We start from the raw sequence: 17485 nt of genomic DNA, 5'->3' as shown, positions 1-17485 counted from the left end.
TATCGACTAGGTGTATGGTGTCAAGTTAGCACTACATACCATTTTTTTCTTAAAAAACGAGAGCTACAAATTTTTTCTTTCCACAACAAAAACACTACAATTAGTGCCGTAGTTAACTTTTCCAATTTCGAAAAGTGTAGTGCTAACTTGACACACGTTGTGTATTACCCAGAAAAACTTTCGGAATAAAAAATATTAGGCCAAGTTTAACTGGTAAAAAAATAACTGTTATTTTCGGTCCCTGGAATATTATGCAAGTAACAAAAGAATGAGAATGAAGAATTCTTTGGAAAACAACGGTGTTTAAACAATGATCTTGCCATGATACTACATACGACATTTACAGACCGATGCAATTCCCAAAAAAGAATTATCACACCGCAATAAAAAATAAATAAATATAACTGAAAGTCCTCTCGACTGGTGCAGCGTCAATCGAGAAGAATTTACAATTTTGTCAAGTTTCAAGTTTTTCGCAGCGAGCGAGTAGTTATTTAGTGGCAGGTTTGATTTACGACCCTTTAAAAACATTTTATTAAATACAATGTTCCAATTTCTTAATTCAAGTACTAAAAAAAAATCTATTAAAAATTACTAACCTTTGCATTTTTTATTTAACTAAATCACCTAATTTACTCACCTAAATTATTTCTTAACAAGTAAAAAAGTCTAAGTTCGGGCGGAGCCGAACATTAAATACCCGGCGCAAGTATTCAATATAGTTTTTTCAACTTTCCGAAAACTACCGCTACATGGTAAGCAGTGGTGGTTTTACGTCTATTTCAAGCATCTTCGATAGAACGTTCAGTTAGACATAATGAGATAAACTTATATAAATATATGTGGGCGGCATTACGCCCATTTTCCAAAATTCCATAATAATGTTACTTCTTTTCAAGGGATTGTGGTTAGTATCAATTTTGGGTAAAATGAGCGCTAAAAAAGGTGGTCGTAATTTTAGTCAGATTTCAATAACTTTCATCGTTTTGCCTTTATGGGACAACCACAATAATCATACCGAGTTTGGTACACATTGATCGAACGGTTACCGAGATACACATATGTGGTCTTAAGTTTTATTATAACAGGTCTATTCTGCGCTGTGAATAAAAAGTTTGTAACCGGTAATTAAAGTGTCTGTCAATTTTTAAACCCTTTTCGCATTCAGTGTACTCTTGTAACCATCTCATAAGCTGGTAACAAAGTATTACCCCGTGAAATATGCAATGCCAGAACTTGCACAATTCTTCATAGCTGAATATTTTAACTGCATTACCAACGTTCCTAGAATCGCGGTGACAAGAACTGGTAACATTTTTTGCTAAAGAATTATTGCAAACATTAATTTTTAATAAATTAGCTTCAGTATTTACTGATTTATCGAAGCTTTCGTATTTCTCTAAATTACCGTTATGTGGGATGTGGGCGTGGTTTTTATCCGATTTTTTAAATTTTCGGTTCCCAAGATATACACATGTAATCATAAGTGAGCGTGCCTACACTAATTTTCCAAAAATTTATAATATTCTTATTTTTCGTTTAAAAATGATTGCACATATCAATTTTGAGTGAGTAAGCTTCAGTAGTTTCTAAAATATCGCAGTTTTCGTATTTCTGAAAACTACCGTTATATGGGAGGTAGGCGTGGTTATCGTCCGATTTCAACACCATCCGCCCTACGCTCAAAAGAAGTACACATACCAAGTTTCATTATCGTGTGCACATACGGTTACTCTTTTCATTCTGATCATTTATGTATACATTTGTCTATATCTATCTCGATTCCTTTTGCCTGTTACAAACAGCCGTTATGTAAACAAATTATAATACCCTTGCGTACAAGTGCGCTCGGGTATAAAAATACTTGACATCCGCATTCGCATCTGCATCCGCGGATGTTAGCGTTTAAACATCCGCATCCGCATTCGCATCCGCGGATGTCTAAAATTCCACATTCGCAACATCCCTGGTACACACATATACATTCAGCCTCGCGCATCCGTGGCCGGCTAAACGAAAAAGAATGTAACATTTGAGCAAATTAAAGAAAAAATTAATTTAAAAAGTTACTAACCATTAAATAAAATTAAAAAGTATTTACTTTTAAACAATAAAACTTAAAAATTGAAAGAAAACAGGAAAAATTCCCTTGCCGAGGAAGAAAACGTATATAGTAGATAGATTGAAATAGGGGTATGCATTGCGACCAAGAGACCTATTGTACCCTCATTTACAGTAGCTCATCTACTCCTAGGGAACCCAAAAATTTGAAGGATTTGAGGGCTAGCGATTGTATAAATTCTTCACTAGGCCAGAGTTGTCCTAGGTACCTCTCCTTTCTTCTCGCAACCGCCTCGCACTCGCGAAGCAGGTGCAGAGGAGTCTCCTCAGTCACATCGCAGAAAGGACATAGGTCGTTCGACCAGATCCCTAGCTTGTGCTGGTGGCTCGTCGGAAAACCTGTTATTATCCTTACCCTTTCTTTGGGGTGGTTTATAATTGCCCTGTGCACTTTCCTTCTCTTACAAGACACGTACAGCCCGGATCAATAATGCTCTGATTAACCTTTTTGTCTGATTAAGAACATCGCGTGTTCGACACTATCCATCACCACGAAGCGATGACTTCAAAATTCATCGAGAGTATCTATTAAAAAATAGGATATCTCAAGCTAGGAAAAAAAGTGTGTGGATTGACTGATCACTATACAATTGACCTGCCGAAGCCATTCGACATGATCAACTATGCGACCCTTTAATTAAACACACAGAACTCGTCGCTTCCAATGCAGACAATCGTTTGTGTTATAACTTATTGTCTCTGCAATCTTTCAAAATTCTTCACTGCTAGCAATCTCGACATCTCTGCTGCAAAATCCACGTCCAATAAGGACGGCGATTGCCTTTTCTTCTTCGCACTCCTTCCCACCTCATACCTTCGTAACCTTTAGTTGACTACGCGTCGCTGGTTGCCTGCGTTTTGCGATCCTGTTGGCAACTTACCAAGGGTTGCGTTCTCCTGTTACAACAACAGGGATTGGTTCTGCGAGATACCAATGTACAATATCTGATTAAAGCCGAATAATTTCAGTTGGATTTTGCAATTTTTAACTGTTATTCATCCTTTATTGCAAGTCCCCCGAATTTCCTGACAGGCCTAGACTCGCTTATAGTTTCGTTATCAATCTTCCACCTTTTTGCTCAGTGCTTATGCGCCTCTTCAATGCACGTCTCAGCAACAAACACACGCATGCATTTTACTGCTGTGGAAAACTCTAACGACATGTGTTCTATGTTTTTGTTCTGGTATCAAAAATTTTCCACATACACACACATCCATACGCTCGCTCATTCATATGCATGCTTCTATAGAATTTCATGCTCGTGGAAAATTTGCTCCGACACTGCACGGTTATGAGTGAACACACAATGCTCCGTGCCAATCGGTGCTCGAGCACCATCCGGTCGAGCAATTGAGCGTAGAACGCTTCAGAGGGCAGCATTCGAATGCAAAGTTGTCAGTTGCGTTCTTTCTTTCGGTTTAATTAGACGTTTCATTTGTGTTCGCTGCATTTGTTCGCACGTCCGCATATTCTTAATACATATATAAATAAATAAATTTAGTGCATATATGTATACACACAAATGTACATAGTTTTTATAGAAATTGGTAGCAGCCATCGCTTAGACATTTGTATGTACGCCGCGCATTTTCCTTTCGATACATTGTTGTCTGCAAATCATCATTAAACTAGAATTTCTTAAAATTTTCATATGTTTCCGTGTCGGTCGAGTTTTACTGTGCTTTATAGTATATTTTTGGTTTTGTTGTTGCACAAATTTTATTACTCGCTCGACAAAAAATTTCGTCTGGTGAATGATGTCGCGCCGGCGGTTCTAGATACGGGTGGTGAATAGTGTCGTTCTCAAAAAACGTTTGCATTAATTATACTATGTATGAATGAAGCGAGCAAGCAACGCGCGCGAAATTGTAGAAAAACAGAAAACTTGTTGGAAAACTAAAAAAAAAATAAAAGTTCTACAGAAAAATTGGAGCGGTAGCAGTGCCAACCATGTGAAGAATTTATCGTCGTACAAGCGAAAAACATACAGATTTCGTAAATTTATGTAGGTAGTGTAAAAGATATATGAAATTAATTCTATCTTTTGAGTTATCAACAGAAAAAATATTAAAAAACAACAAACAGTAATCCCAGTGATCAGCAAGTGACAGCTGGGACAAGCGAGAAGAGTAAAAAAAGTTGCTTTCTTCACCTCACTCTTTGTGAGCTAGTGAGCCTAGTAGTTGAGTTAGTTGAGTGGTTGATTTCGATAGGAACGAATGATGGATGCTGCGCGATGGCAAGGGCATACTCATCTAAAAGGGGATGCTAAATTTAGTTTAATATGAATTTAATTACAACAACTGGCCGTTTTTAAATGGCCTTATTTTATGTACGTATATGCATACACACATACATATAAACAATAGGCATATACGTTTTTTGAAATCAGCCTCGCAAAAGTTGCAAAATCGACATAAATTTCGTTATGTATTGACGTGATTATTTATACAATACTTACATACATACATATATAGTATTTTTTATACATAAAGCTGTATGTGCATATGTTTGTAATAGGGATGTTTCGGATGTCATACGACTTTTCAGAATGCGAATGATAGGAATAACATTAAAAAAGCTATAATCAACTTAGTCATCGTTTTTATTACTTAAAAGTTTTGTAAATTATTTGAAAATTGGACGAGCGCTTAACCTATATAGTGTTTTAATGTAGTAGTCAAAGTTCAAAAGGGGCATATTCTATTCCAAAAAAAGTAATTTTGCTGCCTTTTCTCCCATGCGGCGATTTCTTAGAGGCTCGTATATAAGGCCGGCTGCACTGAACAATTGCTCACTTGGAACGCTGGCGGATGGAGCGCTCAAATATTTGAGTGCCAGATCTGTCAATTTGTCGTATTTGAGTTAAGTTTTCCACCATTCGAGAGGATTTTCACTGAGATGAGCTCGTTTTTCTTTAAGATAGGCCTTCAGTTAAGCTTTAATTTCACATTTTTTAATGTTTCGGTTATTGTCCGCACCCTAGTTAGACAGACTTACCGCCCAATTCTGTGTTTTCTTGATAAATTACACGATAAAAAAGAAGGTAGTTTTAATAAACAACTTCTTGACGGTTACTGAGATTTTTGAAACTTCATAAATGGTTCATGTTGCTAGCAGCCTTACCATATTCTTAATATTTAAAAATAAATTAGGGAATTTCGAGACGATAATTTCTTTCACAGTAAATAGGTGTAAATATTTTAGTCTTATACGAAACCAAGCAAGTCTAGTACATGATATACATATTAGAGGTTTACGCCGACAGGCTTTGCGGCGGCGGCGTGGTCAACTTCAAAAATAATCGGCGGCGGCGGCGATGCCGGCGCGTCTGGAAACGCCGGCGCTACTGCCCAAAAGGTAGATTCCAAAGAGCCATGAGGCTTCTAATCTTATCATGTCATCAGATTATAATTCTATTTAATTCATTCATTCATTCATTGAATGTTAAGTGACTGCTGCAGATGGATGGGCGAACAGAAGAAAGTCTATATTGTATATACATTAGGTTTCCCATCGAAAATGCTTTTTTTGAAAATTTAAAGACCCTACCCCCTAATTTGATTCGTTTCTATGAAAAATATTATTGCCTATTTTTATAGATTTTTTAAAGGCCATTTAGATGTCGCGGCCTGTCGATTTAGGTCGGAAAATACGATTTTCTAGATTCATGAGTTTTTGAATTACTATTTTTGCTTGAATTTCAAAGAATTTTTTAATTTTGACCATCGATAATTTCCACAATTTGAAAATATGTAGTACTAACGTACAAAAAAAAAAAAACGATTTTCGATGGGCATCCTAATATACATAGATACATCTCTATGTACTCTACAAATCCGTATGTACTATTTCAATTTAAAGAAAAGGGATAAGTTATTGGGGTAATTTATGTCGCTTTAAATAAATGTTTGCAATAAGCTTATCAACCGTTATGTTAAATTACGGAGTTCTTACGATTTTTTGCGGGTTATATGTTGAAAATAAGGTTGGCCTACTTTTTTCCAAAAGCTAAACCCATCAACTCCCAGCAGAACGGGCCATTTTTACCCACTGTTTGAAAAATGGCTTATGGATGGTTAAAGTTTTCACTAAAATATTAAGCGCCAAATTTTTCTAATGAGAACCGATTGTAATGAAAAATAATAATAATTTTTACCAAAAAGGGGGGACTTTAACTCTGTGTAGAAAATATTGCGATGCGCGGGAGCAAAACCTTCCTGGGGTTTGACCACCACTTAGGAATACTAACGTAATTTTCACACAGCCACCTAGTTCTTGTATACGTCTGTGGGACCCCAGAATAATGTAACTTACGAATGTAAAAACTAGCAAAAAAAGTGTTTGCTTTTTATTAAAATTCTGTTTAAAATGTTAAAAAAAAAACACACAGAAAAATCAACTAGTCTTTGTTTTATCTCCAGTAATTGAGGAGTTAGATGCAATAAGGGCGCTTCTGTTAAAACTGCTTTCGGAGATATTGGCGTTAAAGTTTTTGATGTGTTATAACTTTCTTGTTGATGTTGTATATAAAAAAGTACTAGTATTGTTGTAGTATTGAAAAAAAATTTCTACTGCGGAAAAAATCGTCAGATTTTCAGTATTCGACCCTAATTTAACTGTAACAAACGCTTTCGATCGAAAAACGTGTTACCTATGTTTTTTCTGAGTTACGCTTTTTTTGAAATGTTCAGTGGCCCAAATTATGCAAAAAAAAAAAATCCTTTTAAAAATGTAATTTTCATTTCGTAAAACAGTGTTTTTATACGAGTAGTATTTAGTTCCTTCAAACGATGTATTTCAATGTGCATACAACATGAAAATTTTGTACAAAATTCCTTAGGCGCCGAACGCCGTCTCAGCGGCGGCGCGTGAGAAATGACAAAAAACGGCGGCGGCGGCGGCGGCGTTGCCCGGCGGCGTATACCTCGAATACATATGTATTGAAAATATGTACATATAAAGAATGCAATTTTCCTTCGAAATACAATGGATAAAGGCATATGTACTTACGTTTATGGTATTTCTCACCCCTACCCCAAAACTGAAAATTAATCTATATGTATGTATGTATGTTGCGTTGATATAATTAAATGCTTTTATTTAACAAATTCAACAAACTCATCAAGATGACATTTTTCCCATCTTCTTATTTTCATATTTAGTTTTGTTCTCTTTTAACTTTGGATTTGAATATCGTATTCGAAAAAATGTCCTTCCAAAAAAAAAAAAACGTGCAAAATTAGTCAATCAAACTCGATATCGTTAAGTGGACCTATGTTTTCGAGAAATTCTTAGTCTCCATGCTCTTCTGTAAGCTATTTAAAAAATTAAACACTAAATAATCATAGAGTCGGAAACAAATTTTTACCTCCGCCTCCTCCTCTACGTATATTGGAATGTCGTTAATTTCTCGAAAGATATTTTGGCTCAGCAACCCATCGTTTATTTGCAATAACAATAATCAATAATTAATTACGGCTAATATCCGTGGTAGCAAAATGTTGAGAACATACAAGCCGCAGGCTTCAAGCCATTTTGGTCTCGCAAAAGGAAGCGCTGGAAATTGAACCGTCCTCCTTGCAGTGGTATCTGCAGCTTCATTTTTTTTAATTATTTAATTTTTTCCTTGCAGATCATAAAAAAATTTTATTATAATTTTCAATCTGGTAGCTTGATTTTGACGAAAATGTCATAATCTCAGCAAAAGTCAGATGGCTAACGTCATTAGGTGAAATTACCTTCTTTTTTCTACCATGGATAAATTATTTGTAAAGCAATTTTATCAAGATTTTTGTCAAGTAACAGCTCTTATCGCATTCTGTGTCAATATTTATAAAATAAAAAGTTCCACGATTTTCACTGATTTCTCCATGAGTGGAACTGATTTCATTGTCGCATATGAAAAATATGAGTTTAAAACAAAAAAGTCTTTGCCTGCCGTAGCCCAGTAGGTAGAGATGTCAGCTATAAATTCTGTGTGCCCCATGTTCAAATGCTGACACATGCAGTATTTAAATGATAGAAACAAATTTTTTAATATACATACAAAATTTATAATTTTCCCAGCCAGCAGAGAAACGTACTTTTTGCCGAAAGTGCAGTTTTCGTACATTTTTCGTATTCGGAAACGTTCAGAAAACTATTTCCATATTTGTTAATTTTTCGTATCCGAAAAATGTCATCATCTTATTTCAAAATAATACTTTTAAAATATTTGTTCAACCCGAGCATTTGAAAACATATATACGTATTCGCCAGTAGCTGAGTGTGCAGAGAAGTGTGCTACTATTTGTTAGCTTTCAGGAGGTCCCAGGTTCGAATTCCGTCAGAAGCAACACATTGAAATTATTTATTTAAATTGAAATAATTTCTGAATCTTAAATTGTTTTTTGTTTGGTTTCCAGTAACTATGAAAAAGTTTCTGTGAAGTTCATAGTGAAATCGTTTTCAACGAAAAATTTAATCAGACAAATTTCAGGAAAACTGCCGAAAGCGCATCAGTTTTACAACCATTTTCGATAGTTTTCTGCACATACGTTTCGTCTGAACACTTAAGTGGGAGAATTGATCTGAAAAACGTCCGAAAACGGATGAAACATCAGGTTTTTATACGAAATTGTTTCCGTTTTCGGATACGTTTCCGGATATTTTGCTGGCTGGGTTCATACGAAATTTCAATTTGTAGACGCTTGTCAATAGCGTTTTCAATCTTGATAATTTATCAAGAAAAGAACTTTTGATTTCTGAGCTAGAATTCCAATTCCCGATAAATAATAAAAAATTACAAATTATAAAAAATTTTTTATTTAACAAGTGCACAGAATCGGACTGTTAGAGCCATTTCAACAATATTAGAGTGGACTATCTGCCCATGTACACATTCGCATTCGCAAAACATTCGTATCATTTGATGCGAATGCGAATATCGAATGCGAATGTGTAAAATGATTGGAATCATTCGCATAACGAATGTGAATGAAAATATTCGCAACATCCCTGGTTTGTATATATAGATAAATATGTATATATATGTACATAATTCTTGGGTTGATACTTGACGCGATTTTGTAAACATTATTTCACGTCTGTACGTATTCTGTAAATACAGATAGTTTTATATACACATGCTTGCACTTTTATTCACATATCTATTTCTCAATTTCGCTTTATTGTTTTCTTCTTCATTGCACTTTTTTCATTAATTTACATTCGTGAATATTTACACCCTTAATTGAAAATAAATGGCCTAACGTCAGGAGACGACACTATGCCTACATGAATATTATAAGGCTCTTTTATATACATATGTACATACATGAATAATATTTTTGAAATGATTACATTAGTTTGCAGGTAATTTTGATCTCGAAATATGCTCCTTTCTGACTCGTTTTTGAGCTCATAATGAGGGTTACAACTCAGAATTCTAAAACTTTTGTGACTAAAATGAGTCCGAATGTTTATAGGGATATTTCTCCTTAAAGACCATACTTCGACACTCAAATGTAAAATCTGAAGCAACATTTGTTGCCTTAAAATGCGTAAATTATGGCCACACAATAATTTCTGTAAGTTTTTATTTAAAATTATGCAAAAAATTGGGAAAATCGAATATGTATACAAACATCCTAGGTTCACAGCTTGATTGTTGAAAAGTTTTTTATGTACTTAAGTTAAATGTGAAAATTAATTGACTTTTATTTTTAGAAAATTTAAATTGGCATATTGCTTCCGGAGATATCGTGCCCTAACCGCCAAAATAACGTAGGCGACATTTTTTTCAAAATTTTCTTTTTGATGCAGAAATGCATATAGATGCTCTAGGAATATTTCTGCATCAAAAACAAAATTTTGAAAAAATTTCGCTTACGTTATTTTGGCGGTTAGAGCTCGATATATTCAATTTGGTGAAACGGCTTTAAAAAAAAAAAACTGAAAAACCCAATTGAGCAATATATGTATCTTTATACTTAAAATTGGACTTCATATTTAGATTCAGAAGAAAAATTTCCATGGGAAATGATGGCTAAATGTCAGATCAAAACTTTTTTTAAATTGGCAAACTAGTCTTATATAAAACTTAGGTACATACAGTACTTATCACCTTAGACCTACGCGATAGCAGCGTATTATCAATGAGTAATGCTAAGCTTAGTAATTTTAAACTAATCTTTTTTTCTAATAAACTGATCGTTCCAACTAAAAATTTATTTTTTTTACATTTATTATTACAGTTCAGTACAGTGCATCCGAAATTTTACTATTATTGCTATTAATATTGGGTACATATATATTAAATTAAATTAGATTATAAACACACATTTTTATGAGAAATTTTGAATGTATACCCAACAATTTCGGAGATCACCAAATTTCATCAGACTTCTTCCTTGAGCTCACAGTGGGCCACTCAGCTACGATGACCGGGAAATATTTAAATTCTTTGAGCAATAAACTTAGTTAAACCAAAATTTTTTTTTATTCGTCAAACTTGTTTAGCCCTCGGCCTAGCCAAGGACAAGGTAGCCCTTATTTATTTAAATATTTATGCAGCTATTCATTTATGTTTTTAACTGCTTATCAGACTACATTTATCAGTGCTTTCTCTCATTATCATCCATTCTGCAATTTATTTCAATTAAATTCGATTAACATTTTGACCAGAGCAGACCAAAAAGAAGAAGAAGTAAAACAAAAAAGTGAAGTCATCTCTGAAGAAATAAGTAAAAAAAATGTACTATATGCGTACATAAATATAAATATACATACATGCATATACATACATATGTATGTACAAACGTAAACGAAGCAAAAATGAGAGTAGCGTAGGGACAGCAGCATCGCATCATTGTGGCAACAAGAGAAACCTATCAACAGCATCCATCATTGCTCAACGCAATCCAACCGCAGGCACAACAACAGGGTCTGTGCTACTGAACTCCTGCTGAATTGTTGTTTTCTTGTAATTTAAATAACATGCATAGGCACTTTTCTCGCACTTATGTATGTATATATCAATGTATCATTACTTTTCTTATCAAATATTAACTATGGTGTAGAAATCTCAGGGTCAAAGGGGAGACACTTAAAAAAATATCAAACATTAAACACGCACGCGTTATGTAAACAGAACAATTTTTGTAAACAAAATATTTACTTAAGTGAAAGTTATACTGTAAAAATTTTAAACACCCACAAAAATATTGTTTGTTGAAAATTTTGTGTAGGGACACCATGCACGTGTCAATATGTATGTATATAAACTTATTTAATATTCGCTTGATTTCTTTGCATCTTTTTGTGTAGTTGTTACTCAATACATAATTTTGTTTTTCTGTTTTCGGGTTTTGTAAATTTTTTGTACCCTTATTGTTCTTTTGTTCTGCTTTATAGTACCCTTTAAGTGTATCGCTTACCCTGCAAGTGGTATCGGTGATCTCAGCGTTTGTTCATGTTTGTTGGGCGATGGTATTTTCCATCATCTCCTTTTACGTCTTTTGTGCTTTTTGTTTTTGTCTTTTCGCTTTTGTTGCGAACAGGGCTGCCAACTATACTTAGGTAAGAAGTGCTATATTGAGGATAAAAAAGTGCCAAAATGTGCCAATAAGAAAAATAAAAGTGCCAAAAAAGTTGCCATTCTTATTAAGTAGTTCTTCCCATTTAGCATTAAAATTAGAAACACATTCCTATAACAAAAGTCCAATGCCAAAGTAAGCTAAACCAGTAATATACACTACAGAAACTAAAAAAATTTAGTTGAGAAAAAGACGCACATGCAAAGGATTTCACTAAAAACATATATGGAAATATTATTATTTTTCTAAAGTGCCATTTTGGCACTTTGTTCCAAATTGAAAAATTAAGTGCCATTTGAAGTATGTAAAATAGGGCCAAAAATGGCACGGTTTGAGGCAAAATGGCAGCCATGGTTGCGAACGCGCTTGAACCTTTTTTAATTGTTTGTATCTCTTTCGGCACTTGGCACACGGCACTTTGTACGTGGTGGTAGGTAGATACTTGGAAAGTACCTATGATGCTCGCTCTATAGGCACCCGCATATACATTTCGTTTCCTTATACATATGTACATATGTATGAGCAGTTGCAGAACATTTGATTCTTTGGAGGACTCGCATGTGTCTTTGGTGGTTATTTATGTAGTCATCAAAAACAAAAGAAAAAATGCTAATGATTTGGCCAAGTAGTTATTTCCTTCCGCCTTTTTCTTCTGTTGCATTGAAGAAAGAGATATTTGCCTCTTGCTAGTAACTACATAGATATTAACCAAATTCTTGGACGCATAAAAAATGGATAATGAGCACATGCGTAATATTTTATAATATCGGCTATTCTTAATTAAGGAATTTAGTCATGATATTCAAAAATTTTGTTGCAGTTTAATTTTCGGGTATAATCGTGGGAACATTTTCAGTCGGATGTGTACTTGTAATTAAATTTGTAGGGAAAATTAATATGTATTTTAAATATGACTTGGTGTGCCTGTTGATATTCTAACACACATTTTTTCGGCGTCTTCGAACGGCAAATTGTTTTTATGAGAAGCTTTTTCATGGCAGAAATACACTTGTAGATTTGCCATTGCCTGACAAGAGGCGACCGCTGCACAGTGCGGCCAAAATTGAAACAAAAAATTTCTAGATAGGGCTTAATCATCATTAAGTTGGCTAAAGGGATTACCTAAGAAGCGAAAACCGTTTACAGTAACGGCCTATAACCCAAGTCCCCTCTTTATTTTCAGTTAGGGATGTCAGTGCCAAAAATACATCGATATTTTTCTTTGATTCGATGCATCGAAATGTACATCGATATTTTTCGATGCATCGAAGGGCATACATCTGAGTCTGTTTTAGCTACAAATTTAGCAGTTTCTTCCATACAAAAAAAAGGCGGACATACTTACTTTGTATGGAAGAAAATGCCTGACCAACGTCAGCTAAAAACAAAACAATCAGAAATCAGCATGATTATTAGCTATTTTAAATTTTTACTTTATTAAGCTAAAATTTAAATCGCTTTTCGATCAAGAATAATCGTTAAATTAGAATTATTATTTTTTCGGTAAAGTTTAATCGTTATTTTGTAATTTTTATTTATTTCGTTAAAAAATAATCGTTATTGCGGGAATTTATTTTTTCGCTAATTTTTAACCAACGATAAAAAATGTATAGAAAAAATAAATATCCAAAAATAACCATTATTCTTCATCGAAAAAAAATCACAAAATAACGCTTAAATATATTCGGACAAATCGAAATCCAATTTTAGCAGTTAAATTATATATATTTTTAAGATCATTTCCGTTACAATTTCTTATTAAAATTTCTTTTATTAATAATGGATCTGAAAATGTTTATTAATTTTCTGCCTTAACAACAAAAATGTTCTCTCTATGCTCATTCCACGGTAATCGATACCGAATGAAACGAAAATAAACTAAAGAATATGACTGTATTATTTATAGTAAGTAAGAGTAAATAAATCTAACTTTCAAGACTGAAAGCCAAAATTCTGAAATTTATCTCAAAATCAGATATTTTTTTACTTTAAGTTGGTCCATTTTCAAACCCATATGAGAGGTTAATTTTTTTCAAAATTTACAAGACTGATTTTCGTAATCTATTACCTTTTTTGCATTGTTTAAGACGTCAGTGAAGAGAACAAATCGTTAGCATTGTAACGGCGTGATTTTCAATTTTTTCGGGCAAGTACTAAATATTTTATTATATATTGAAGCAAAGCATATTTTAATGTCACGCCCGTCACAAAATACACAAAATAGTTATTTTTTGAAGGAAAACACATCTTGGACAGTGTAAAAAAGCTGACGAAAGTAACGCTATGACACAGGGAAATATGTGCGAATTGCTTTTAAGTATTTATATGCTTTTATTTTCGAAAAAAGAACCGATTATGTTGGTCACGCCTGTCACATGTCACACCCGTCACAATTTAAACTTTTACAAACTGCAATAAATTCGGCCAGGGATTGCTACCGTTACTTATCTGCTAATCTTAAATGTGTCATATATCTGTTTGTGGTCAGCGATGATACAGCTAATCATAAAGATATGTTGCTCGAGCGATGGGAAAACTTAAGCTATGCTGTCACGGATAAAGAGAAACCATCACTTCGCTTGTCAGGACAAAAAAAGTATCTAAAACGGCCTCGGTTTGACAGGTAACACCCTAATACTATTTAAAAATAAGGTACTTTACAGTTACTCAGACAGACAATGGATATGAAGAGTCCGATCAAGGATTATCCCGTCTTTAGGTGGCAGAATCTTTTATGTGCTCGTAAAATCCGATTTTTTTGAGAAATAAAGTTAGCTTAGTTGTCTAATAATGTGTATTTATGTATTCATGCTCAACTTTTCACACCCGTCACAAAGTCAAGTCACACCCGTGACAGTTGAATTTGGGTCATATAATCTTTCCATAATTTCCAATAGCGGTAAGCAACTTTGACGTAAATGTTGAGAATGTTTATTTAACTACACAACGAACTATTTAAAACCATAAGCAGAAGACATAATTAGCAGAAAAACTGATCCAAGTAAGGAATAGTTAATTTGGTTTGCGTACTCGTCACACCCGTCACAGTGACTAAAATTAAGATAACTCGTTTGGATTAAATTGTTTTTGAAATTTTTATTCTACGCATTGTGTATATCTCGGAAACCTATTACAAAATACTCGTTTTAAAGAATTTTGTATTACAGTTTAAGGATTAATCCTGAAAATGTGAGTTGAAATGTCACACCCGTCACCGTGGAATGAGCCCTATACGTTTTTTTTTTAAAGTGTGCTTTTAAAGTGGAACAAGTAATTTTTATCCAGAAAACAAACCCGACTTAAATTCTCATACAAAAATTTAAGAGTACCGTTAATTTCTTCATGATCCAATGATCGGATCTTAACCAAATTAGTCTGGGACCAGCACCGAGGTACCACCTTTCCTTTTTTTACAAGGGTTCATAGTTGACGAAGGTGGTGATTGGACCTCGTGGAATTCTCATTAAGTCCGGCCTATAGTCCGTCTGGCTCAGGAGATGGCGTATGCCCATTCTCAAGACAGTCGGTTCTACGCACTCGGGTTTTTTCATACCAAAGACTGTCAAACTCAGTTCGAAGGTCTATGATTCAAGTTGGAAATATTATATCAATGGGAAGCTATCCTACCATATCATTTTTCGATGGATGATATACATACATGTATAATGTGCATAACACTGCTTTACCAAAATTAAAAACCGAATAAAATTTTAGCTTAAAAACTGTTAAAAAGATATCTCAAACGACTTCAAAGTTTGGTAACTGCTGCGCGAAAGAAAATGTAAAGTGACACTTTTTCTAAATTAAATAATTCATTTTGTCTGCATAATGCAATTCCACACTCCCTTCCAACATATGTATGTATGTACATACACTCGCCCACCCACACAATGCCTCTCTACACAGTTATTTCTTACTTAATTTCCATACATGTGTGAATATGTGTGCTTTATCTCTCTGTGATTTAATTTAACCATAGTGCCCAACAAAGTTCACTCACTGTAATAATAAACCTCATGGAATTATTTACATACGTATGTGCGTCAATTGACCAGCTTTACTTGCTTGCCTCTTTGGCAAATATGAATGTGCGAATTCCAAGAAAATTTGGGCAATCAAGAAGACATAAAAAAAAACAAATTTAAGTGAGTTAAAAGGCTACGAAGTGAAAAAGCAATCGGAGCGGCAGAGGAGGCGTTGAGGGTCATTATGAGCTCATGAGTTTATTTGGTTTAATTAGTTTGGAAAAATGAAAATAATCTAAATGTGAATTCTTTAGTAATTAGTAAATGGTGAAGTGGAAGTTGAAGTTTGAAAAATTGAATTTGGTCGGGTAGAAATTAAGATAATTGAGTTTACTGGTCGAAGGAGGTACTTTGACTGTCGATGTAGACAATTACTTGTTGCCTTCTGTCAGTTTTCATATTAAATTCCGATAAAAATAAGTTAATAGTAAAAAAAATGTTAAACCAAGCTTTTTAAATCCCCCTATCGGAAACTTTTTACTAACTTTTACAGTTAGTCTTTTTAGTGTAAGTTATGTCACAAAACTCAGCGCATCACTATTGTGAAAGTGTCGCTACAACAAATATGCCGCTGCAAAAAAAAATATATATACCTTTGTGTATTTCCTTAGCACCTAAAATCTAATTTTTGTGGCATATTTTCAGGCGCTTTAGAAATCACAATATTGATGTCCTGGGTTTTGTGACTTTGTTAAAATAATTCCCCCTATATTCCCCCTCCAAATATGAACCAAATTGGACTATAAATACGGGTTTACAAAATATCTCTACTCCTGCGCCACCTAGCGGATTAACTCTGAGCTAAGTTTGATGCTTCTGGTTATATCAACATATTTGAGCCCTCAACAGAGCCCGTTGCTATACTACACATGATCTTTATCCTCAAAAAATATCGATATTAAGCTTGATACTAAGGCAAATAAAATTTTCTTAGTTCATGGCCACGAAGCATTTCAGCAAATTCGATAACGATGACGACAAATATCGATAACAATGACGATATCAATTTCAATAATACCTGTATGTAATTATTTACATATCGATAACTATAGAAAATGATAATTATAAAGATAAGAAAACGATTTCGACAGCGATTAGGATATCGATGAAATATTTCCATTAATCCAATTTATCTGAGTATTTTGAAACGGATCAGGAAATCGATAAAATACTTTCATCGATCAAATTTATCTCACTATTTTGACACCTTCCAGCTAATCCGATTTGTATTTTAAAAATGCAAACATTCAGATTTTGATAAGAAATTGCTCAAGATTCTAGAGACTCGCCAGAATATAAAAATATCGCATCTAATCTCAAGAACCTGCTTATTAAACAGTTATTTACATTATTAAATAGCTGCCAACTTTTTTACTTACAGTTCATGTATCTCTTTTCTTTTTAAATGTCAGTCTAGTATAAATAATTTCCCAACATACGCTTTAAAATCATTTACTTAATTTCCGTGTTTAATAAATCCTGAGTATGTATTCATTAATAATGCTAATCAGAGTATTTACATCTGTATTTAATTCGATTTAATACCTCATTGCATTCAAAACAATAAGCAGTACTCACAATGCCTCGAACTCACTCGCTTACAAAATGCGATCTATTAGATTGACAATTCTCGTGTGAAACAAAGCTTTGGCATTGTATCTACATTGGTATCTATAAATCGCTATTTCAAATGGTTAATAGTCCACATTCAATTTGCGATCTTAGTTTTGTTGTACTTTTGCTGTGAATTCAGAGCATTC

At 33.8% G+C, this 17485-nt stretch overlaps 1 protein-coding gene across 5 annotated transcripts in view; it reads left to right on the top strand.

Annotated features, from left to right (window-relative positions):
- LOC118745016 (centrosomin) overlaps positions 1–17485 on the top strand; it is a 77605-nt gene that overhangs the window by 8694 nt on the left and 51426 nt on the right. The window contains exon 1 of one of the 5 annotated variants that reach the window (XM_036478524.1): positions 3516–4127. The exons of 2 other annotated variants lie outside the window; for them this stretch is intronic. In XM_036478524.1, coding sequence (XP_036334417.1) covers positions 3961–4127 — 167 coding nt within the window. In that variant the 5' untranslated portion in view covers positions 3516–3960. Of the gene's footprint in view, positions 1–3515; positions 4132–17485 lie in introns of those variants that run through there. 2 more of the 5 variants (XM_036478525.1, XM_036478526.1) reach the window with 2 other exon arrangements.

The sequence above is a fragment of the Rhagoletis pomonella genome, unplaced genomic scaffold (assembly GCF_013731165.1).
Source record: "Rhagoletis pomonella isolate Grant_MI unplaced genomic scaffold, Rhpom_1.0 Rhpom_scaffold_00008, whole genome shotgun sequence".
In the NCBI taxonomy this organism is placed as follows: Eukaryota; Metazoa; Arthropoda; class Insecta; order Diptera; family Tephritidae; genus Rhagoletis; species Rhagoletis pomonella.
Note: the sequence above shows the minus strand (reverse complement) of the source record. Positions and strands in the feature narration are given on the sequence as shown.